Source organism: Curcuma longa, unplaced genomic scaffold (genome assembly GCF_044706935.1).
Source record: "Curcuma longa cultivar G26 ecotype Majalengka, Jawa Barat unplaced genomic scaffold, ITB_CL_G26_1.1 contig_25016, whole genome shotgun sequence".
Lineage (NCBI taxonomy): Eukaryota > Viridiplantae > Streptophyta > Magnoliopsida > Zingiberales > Zingiberaceae > Curcuma > Curcuma longa.
This window is the reverse complement of record NW_027432607.1, coordinates 1-8,955: the sequence shown is the minus strand read 5'-3', so window position 1 is coordinate 8,955 and position 8,955 is coordinate 1. Positions and strand designations below refer to the sequence as shown.

Sequence of the window (8,955 nt, the reverse complement as noted above, 5' to 3'; positions counted from 1 at the left end):
CGCTGTCGGTCGAGGCCGGAGGGAAAGCAAAGCGATCGTAGCCAGCTCGTTCGAAATTTGAAATCCTTTATATAGGCCTAGTTCAACATTGGGCTGGGCCTAATGTGGATTCTTTCATAGGCCGTTCTTGGAGCAATTTAGATACAACTTTCAGTTTGCCCCTATAGTTTATCAACAATTACGGTATACCTTCCTTATTTTAGAATCTAAAATGATTCAGATGAAATGAAAAAAACAGAGATTAAGATGATATTCTTTAAAATTTATCCAAAGATTTTTTTTTTAAAAAAGAAATTGCATTTCACCTCTCACGCAAATTGCTCTCGTTAGAATTGATGCGCGTGACATGATTGAACTTAGTACAATTGTTCACGTCAATTATAATTATTTCCAAGAGTTCCTAGATTCATTTCATAAGTGAGCATTTCCTTAAAATCAAACTAACTAAATTTTTTTCAACCAATCAAATGGGTTGATTTTTACTATTATAATTGAATTGATAAAAAAAATTGATTAATTTGATCAGTAACTCAATTAATCATTTTTTAAAAAATAAAAAATATATATATTAAAGTTTTAAAATAAAAATGTAATTGTTTTTAATAATATATATATTAAAATAATAATAATAATAATAATTTAATCAATTTAACAGAATTTTAAAATTCATAATGGAAATGAAACTAATTGAACTAAAATAATTAATATTTTTTCAAAAAATAAACTATCAAATAGATGGAACCGAATTTTTAAAATAATTTAATTAATCAATTATTTCTATTAAATTTAAATTTTGCTCGGCCCTAATTTGACACACTCCCACTATGTTTTTTCTAAAATAATAGATACTAACCTAATATCATCATTACATATTGCAATGATTTGATTTGAAATTTAATAAACCATGAAGGTCAAAGTAAAATTTCCTCTTCTTTTTCTATCACAGTTTTTGTTCCTATTTGAGATCGTCTTTTAGAGGAGTCGTCAGCCACCTGATTTATAGGTTGACGATCAAGGTAGTCCCCACGAGCAGCGAAGGAAGAGGGCGATAGATTCTGGCGCGCCACCAAACACTGAACTACAAGAAAGAAAAAGAGGGTGAGAACGGAAGTCAGAGGTGCCTTGGCACGTGCTCAACTCCTGCTTAGTCTCGGGCAGTAAATCAACAGCTACTTGACATGTTGCCTTGACTCGATCGGGGTGGATTTGCAGTAGCTCTTTGTCTTCGATGACTAGGGAGACGGGTGCTTCTTGTAGAAAGGCGAGACACCCGCCGACTCAGACCAAACCCGCCTCCTCAGAAGAAGGGCCGCTCGCTTTACCTTGATAGGAGATCATCTGTACCAACGAGCCTTCTCACGCCCTTTGCTCAGGTGCCTCGACCCCGAGGATGCCGAGTATGTGATGTAAGAAATTCACCAAGATTGCTGTGGAAATCATATTGGAGGTCGAACCCTGACTCGGAAAGTTCTTTTAACTGGTTACTTCTGGTCGACTTTACAAGCCGACATAGCTTGGCTGGGGGCCACTTGTATCCATTGTCAAAAGCATCAACCCATCACTAAGCACCCGACCGAGCTCTTGAAGACAGCCACCACCTCCTGCCCTTTTGATCAGTGAGGTATGGACATAGTCGAGTCTTTTTCCACTAGACCCCAATAGAAGAAATTCCTCCTGGTCGTCGGAGATTACTTCTCCAAGTGGATCGAGATTGAGGCCTTGGCCCGAATCACTGAAGATGTTGTGCTAAGTTCCTTTGGAAGAACATCATATGTTGGTATGGCATACCTCACCGACAAATCTCAAACAACGGCCGACAATCTCAAGGGAAGAAGCTCAAAGAATGGTGCAAAGGCCTTGGCATTCAACAAGCTTTCACGTCAGTGGCCTAACCTCAAAGCAACGGGCAGGCCGAAATGGTCAATCAGGAGATAATGCACGGGCTCAAGACCAAGCTTGATTATGAAGGAGGCAACTGGGTCAAGGAGTTGTCTTGCATCCTTTAGTCCTACCGCACTACACCTCGGGAAAGCATCGGTATGACCTCATTCCACTTAGTCTACGGGGGCGAAGTTGTGGTCCCCGTTGAAGTCGAAATGGAATCAGACTAGCAAAGGCTCTACGATAAAGATAATGGCGGGCAAAGGCTTATGGAGCTCGACTTGGTCAATAAGGGCTGAGACAAGGTGGTTGCTCGCTTAGTAGCATACCGATAAAGAATGTGTCATACTTACAACAAAAGAGTCATCTCCCGAATCTTCCAAGTCGGGAACCTTGTGTGAAAAGAAATAAGGCCAGTGGAAGACGTCGATAAGCTAGAACTGCACTAGGGAGGCCCATACCGAGTTATCCAATAGACAAGCTCAGGCGCTTATTACTTAGCCGATCCCAAAGGTAAGGAGCTGACTTAGCCGTGGAACTCCGCCTACCTGAGGCCCTACCATGTTTAAGCCGACAACCCTTACAGAACCAACTCCAAGTGGCCCCGATCGACTTACCTCTTTATGTATACTCTTTTGTACTCTCTTGGATGACTCTAGTAAATATATTCTCCTTGTAGGCCACCTATGTTCTCAAGTCTCTCCTTATATCCCCTTGATTTCGGATTAGTGGCGTCCCGAAGCTTATATCCCTCTGGTCTCGGACCAATAGCGTCCCTTAGCAATTGTTCTTCTCAGGATTCAACCTCTTCCGGCTCAAACATAATCATGTGTCGAACTCTTTATATCCCCTGGTCTCTGACCAGTGGCATCCAAGCTTATATTCCCCTGGTCTCGGACCAATGGTGTCCCTCAGCAACTGCCCTTCTCAGAGTTCAACTTCTCCCAACTCGGATGTTCGCGGATTGAGCTCTTTATATCTCCTGGTCTTAGACCAGTCCTTCAACAATTACCCTTCTCGAGGTTCAACCTCTCTCGGCTCAGACATAATCGCGAATTGAGTTCTTTATATCCCCTTGATCTCGAACCAGTTGCGTCCCTCAGCAACTGCCCTTCTCAAGATTCAACCTCTCTCAACTCGGATATAATCACGGATCGAGCTCTTTATATCCCTTGGTCTCGGACCAATGACACCTCGAAGCTTATATCTTCCTAGTCTCGGACCAATAACGCCCCTCAACAACTGCTCTTCTCGAGATTCAATCTCTTCCGACTCTGACATAGTCGAGGATCGAGCTCTTTATATCCCTGTTGGGTTGCAAAGGTGCAAACATAGTCCCACATCTAAAACACATGGGAAAGATCATGGGTTTAAAAGGATGGAAAGTATCTCCATTGACATGAGGCCTTTTGGGGAGAGCTCAAGAACAAAACCATGAGGGCTTAGGCCCAAAGTGGACAATATCATGCTATTGTGGAGATACAGACATCCTTGGGAACGCCAACAAATGGTATCAGAGCCAGGTTCTCCGATTCCGGAAATAAATTATTTCGATTTAGTTTGGCATACTTATAATATATATTTAATAGTTAAAAAATTGCAATAGATTAACTCGGTGTTGCAGGATAAATTTTCCAACTATTATGGCCAAATATATGTGCTTGTATTGTGTGTGTTGTGCATGTATAGGATTTAAATACGGGGGTTGACCGTATTAGTTTAATTTTTTACAAAATTAGATCTTATGTAAACTCCTTCAAAGGAGTATAGAAAAAATTTTGTAAAATTTTATTTACATGCATCGACCGGGTTCCTAGCAAGGCGCGGATCTTTGAGGCCACAAAGGCGCAGCGGAAGAGGAAGCGAGACGGTCAAAAAGTCGAATTGCAGCGAAGAAAAATAAAAAGCCATAATAGTTGGAAATAATTTCTAATTTTTTATTTCCATATTTATTGCTGATTTTATTTTTGCTGCAAATTCCACTTTAGATCCACAGATCATAACAAGGGTTGAGTAGGGAATCTTTTGCAATCAACTACAGTTTCATAAAATAGATGACAAGTGATCACACACACACCTATTGTCCGGCGTCCTTAAATTGCCTCGAAGCTTCTCATGAATTTCGCGAGCAAGCTGTTTATAAAAAAGACAAACTATGATATGATACTTTATGAAAAATTATATATAGTAAATGCTCAAAGTGTGACTTACCGCTATTACCCTTTCGTCTTGATCCAACCTGCAACGTGATGGTGATGTGATCGCTATAATTTCGACCCATTTATCACTAAGCTTGTCCCTGCCGAATTTTATAATCTCATTTATCTGAAAAAGCATAACATGCCCACAATCCATCAGACATTTGTCATAAATCAGTTTACATTTAAGTAAAAAAAATTGCGTACCCATGTGAGAGCCATAAATCGTATATGTTTATGCGTAGAACGAGCTTGGTAGACTAATACATAACCCATACCATCATAATCTGCCATCTTCATAATAAAGACTTCAAATTAGAAAAATAATAACGGAAGTTCTGTTAAAGAAACATTTCAGCATTGTAGAAACTTACAGGATTTGCTTTTATGTCGTTAACAAATTCTGATAAAATAGAAGCAGCGTGTTGTTGTATTTCAGGCGTGGCGTGACTCAACGCATTAAACAATCCTATGAAAAAAATAATATATAATCATTCTAAAGTAATCTAAATACAAAAAATATTTTAGATTTTAAAAATATATTACCTTCGATAGAGTCTGGAAGATAACCAAATTTGTTGATACCCGGCAGTTTGTGCCACACAGTAATCCATCCAATTAAAATTTCGATATGTGAAAAGAGTAAATACACGTACGGCACTCTTTTGGATACAACTGCTTGTATGCTTTAAAATTAAAAAAATGGTTATATTAACATAATTCATAAATATATATACCATAAAAAGAATCTAAAACAACATACTTGTCCTTGTGTCGGTAACAATCTTCTACAATTCCCTGTCGTTACCTGTATTTGTCAATTTTTTATAATATAAATTTATTAAAATTAAAACGTACCTCTATGAAATCTTGTAAAACTCGAGCCACATAGTGTAGACCATATTGGCCGTGTATTCTAGGCTCCACGATCCATACAGTATCTTGTTTCGACGGAGCATCAAAAAGTGCAAAGAATATTTTCTTAAAAAAGAGAGAAAAATCCTCTCCAAGAACCTACACAATATGTAACAACTGAAGTAATTAACAATAAAATAAAAGATTAAAAATTTTTTTACGAGATTTACCATTGCAATTTTAATTAATGCTTCACAAGCATTATATAGGACATCTTGATCTTGCTTGCAAATTAAAGCTTTGAAAATTGGGATTATAATTTCCTGTGATATTGACAAAAAAAATTCATAAAACATCTACGTACAATAAATTGATAAAATTCCACAATCTTACCGCCAAATGCTGAACAGCTTCTCTTTGTAAGGCAACAGTAACCGATACCAGTGCAAGTAATCCGCCCTACAAGTAAAAAACATCAACAAAATAAACTTAATGGATGATTGCCTCAATAGTGAACTAACCTTTTTATGATTTGCTAGCGGTGAGCTAGCAAACTCCAAAGACAACTGGTTGATTACGGACGAAATCTTGTCATGCTCTCCAGTAAGTGCAAGCCGTCTGATGATATGTTCAATTATCTGCAGTCTCGAATCATTTGAATATAATTACCAGATCTATTAACAATCACAAAAATTGGGGAAAAGAATCGAGAGATCAGATCATCTTACCTCAAGAGCTGCATTCTTCCGTTTTGTGGAAACTTCATCTGCGAGGTTGGAGAGAACGTCAACAGGGATCAAAGCGACAGCCATATTTTCATCAGAGTCAGAGACTTCCAACTTGAAGGATGTATTTGACATGGACTGGAGCATTAAGCAGCTCCTATGCAAGGGATTAAAAACAAAAAATAACACAATAGGGATACAATAATGCTTATCGGACAAAATAGTGATAGGCTTACTTGTGGTCAGATGGATTGGGCATAACGTTAAAGACGATTGGTGCTATAACATCTCTTCCCAGCTGGAAAAAAAAAAGATCCAACATGAGAGATAATAAATTAGCTTAATTTGCCTTAATGAACCCCTAGTAACTTAATACCTGGGTAGATTCACCTTTAAGTCCAATGTAATATATTTGAGTAGTTTCTCCACCGAAATTATCAGGAAAATGTAGAGTCAGATTTGCAACACTCTGAAACCTTGAGTATCTGATCAATTCATTGACACCATATTTAACCAGAGAAGTCTCAATTATCATATTCTCTGAGATCTTTTTTAGTCCAATATTATGTAGGATTGCACAGGCACCTAGACCATAAACCTTGACGAGATGAAAAAGATCATTACCTTGTTTGATTCTCCAAAATCCCTTCCAGATTCTCTGCTAGGTCCCATTCCTTAAATAGAATAAATGTGCAGTGCTCTTAGGTAGTGCTCTTAATGGAGAAATAATTTAACTAAAGCTACCAATCTACTTACCTGAACAGGCTGCATATTTTGAACATCAGAGAAGTCAATGCTCTCACGATTAATGAATCTGTTAGAAGATTGAGAATTTCAGCAAGGTTACGTATAGTCTTCATCAGAGATGTGAAAGAGCAGGAATATCTCACATTATAATCCATAGGTGAATAGTAGCAGAAATTTCAATGAAAACAAAGATAAACAAATATCAGGATGCTTGCTGAGACACAATCTCGTGGATAGAATTGAATCCTTGATCGTGTACCACATGTGATATTGTTGTCCATTCTGGGGGAAAAAAATACTGCTGGACTAGTGATATTGAACAATCCAATCTAAAGATCAATTTTTATCAAACTAATACTAGGAACATGTACCTTATTGCTTTGGGGAAAACAATTTTTTCCCTAGAATTTACCAATAATACAGATGTCAATGTTACTCCTGTTATCTACATTTTTTAAGCAAAGCTTTCCACATGGATGGGTGTTTATTGACAATTAGATTAGGCATAGTAGAAGTTCGAACTATAATCTATTGCTGTACAAGAGAAGGCCAATTGGCAAGTATGCCTGCTGTATCATCTTTTTATTCTGTTATGTCTTGTTAATTTCTTAACCGTTGTAACACTGCAGGGCCAGCAAACATTACCTCTGAACCTAAAGTATGCTTTCTTTATTTTCTTTTAGCAGGTTTTGAATAATAGGATTGTTGTTTGTCATCTATGAAATTATTTTTATATGATAGTTTTTTACCATTTTTATTGTTAGGTAAAGGCAGGAGATATATAGGGTTTATGTTATCATACTGTTTCATTTCGTTATGTTGTATGATATCCAGACATTTTGTTCGAAAAGGTAGAAGTTAAACCTAAACTTGAGGGTGCAGTGTATTTGAGAAATGCCTACGCTGGGGAGGAGGATATCTAGTTGAAGGGAAACTCTAGCCTTTTCCATCATCAAAAATTGGAAGAGTAGATCTCATGTGTTTGTTACATCTTTAAATAATATTATTTTTAACTGCAAACTTAAACTAGTTATCGTATGTCAAAAAAGGACTAGCTATCAAATACCAAAAAAAGGAGGGTGGATTATTAGAGAATCTTGGTTCGTCCATAGTGATTAAATTTATCATTATGTTTTGACAATATGTTTAAAAGAAAACATGACAAAAGTTCCATTGACAGTATACATACGCTCTCATTTTCGAAGGACTTTTTCCTCCAAAACCACCAACGACACAGATACTCTTGATCTTCACATTTGAGTTAAACCTGCATTACCAAAAGTCATAATGAGGGAACAAGATCTTAGTCACAAGTCCATTTCCTAAATGTTTGCAAAGAAAAAGAGTCAATTCGACAGGATTCTAGTATTGTGTAAACTTCCGGTGTCCATAGAGAAAAATAGATGGTATGGGAAATTTGAGGATCAGAGGCTACTAAATGAAGTAGTTGGTGAAATTTGGTAAATATAGCATATCTCTGAGTTTAACTTATCATGATAGCACGTAAATAAATCTCAAACATTGTTGTTAAAAGAAATGGTATTCTAATTTTATCACGTGCAGGGATCTAAAACTTGTAAATGAAGTAAGATAAAGATCAAATCCAACAAGAGATTGACATACAGCAAACTAAAAACTACATGCAGCAATATATCGAGTTCCAAGAGACAGATTTCAAGAGTAGTGTGGTTACTTACGGTATGAAAACAAGCAATTCAGGATCACCATCAATGCTTTCAAGGAGGTCCTGTTGGATGGATAAATTAAAATGAGATAAGTGTCACTCATTGTCATTAGAAATGGTAAATAGCCGTGTACATTCTCTTAATGAAATAATTAGAAAACATGTGATTTCCACAGTTCACTACAATTTTGATATCTTCGAGTTAGAGTTACATTTCATAATTCAGAACTCTCAACATTATTTCCGTTTCCTTTTTTTTCCTTATTCTTTCTTCAATGTGATTCATGATCCCATTTTAAACCATTCATTCTATTCAGTGGAGTGAATAATTTGTTGAGTGGTTGCAACGTCACAGTGAGAACTGAGAAGACTCAAAATCTTGTCCAAGAAACTAACCAAGTTAAACACCAAAAAGGTTTTCATTTTTTTCCATCGTGGGAAGCGATGTGGCGAGGACAAAAGAACTTTAGCAAAAGACCAATCTACTATTTGCATCAGAAGATTTAAAACATAGAGCATTATAGAAACGCAATGCTAACCTCGGAAATATCTAATCGACGATCCCAAGATTTGAAAACCGATTTGACACTTCCAATCACCGATTCGTTCGACGCTGACACCTGAGCAATTGTGCAAGCCGTAACAAGCAGAGCGTTATCAAAATAATAGTAAACTGGAAACCAAACCAGGCGATGAGGGAGACAAGAAAGCCCTAACATGCGAAAGCGAAAAAAGGATAGAAAGAAAGGTCCGGCGTACCCCGTCCAAATCGATGTGCTCGTGCAGAGACCAATGCGCGGCGCAGCTATGATCCGCACAGTCGTGGTCGTGCAAGGAAGACATCGCAGACTTGATCCCTTTCCTC

At 37.4% G+C, this 8,955-nt stretch overlaps 1 protein-coding gene across 1 annotated transcript; it reads right to left on the bottom strand.

Moving 5' to 3' along the window:
- Positions 1 to 5,891: 5,891 nt before the first annotated feature.
- LOC141818484 (uncharacterized) lies at positions 5,892 to 8,940 on the bottom strand. Its single transcript, XM_074705969.1, has 8 exons — positions 8,850 to 8,940; positions 8,630 to 8,710; positions 8,104 to 8,153; positions 7,596 to 7,673; positions 6,416 to 6,473; positions 6,284 to 6,333; positions 6,036 to 6,144; positions 5,892 to 5,957 (listed from the first exon to the last, which is right to left on the bottom strand). Exons 1-8 carry the CDS (start codon positions 8,931 to 8,933, stop codon positions 5,892 to 5,894), a joined length of 576 nt encoding a protein of 191 aa, XP_074562070.1. The 5' UTR covers positions 8,934 to 8,940.
- Positions 8,941 to 8,955: the final 15 nt, after the last annotated feature.

Excerpts from the sequence above, each read along its gene's own strand:
- LOC141818484 (XM_074705969.1), bottom strand. The coding sequence starts at position 8,933 with ATGTCTTCCTTGCACGACCACGACTGTGCGGATCATAGCTGCGCCGCG. Across the intron at positions 8,711-8,849 it reads AGCACATCGATTTGGACGGG|GTGTCAGCGTCGAACGAATC; the intron begins GTACGCCGGACC and ends ACAATTGCTCAG. Across the intron at positions 8,154-8,629 it reads GTCGATTAGATATTTCCGAG|GACCTCCTTGAAAGCATTGA; the intron begins GTTAGCATTGCG and ends TCCATCCAACAG.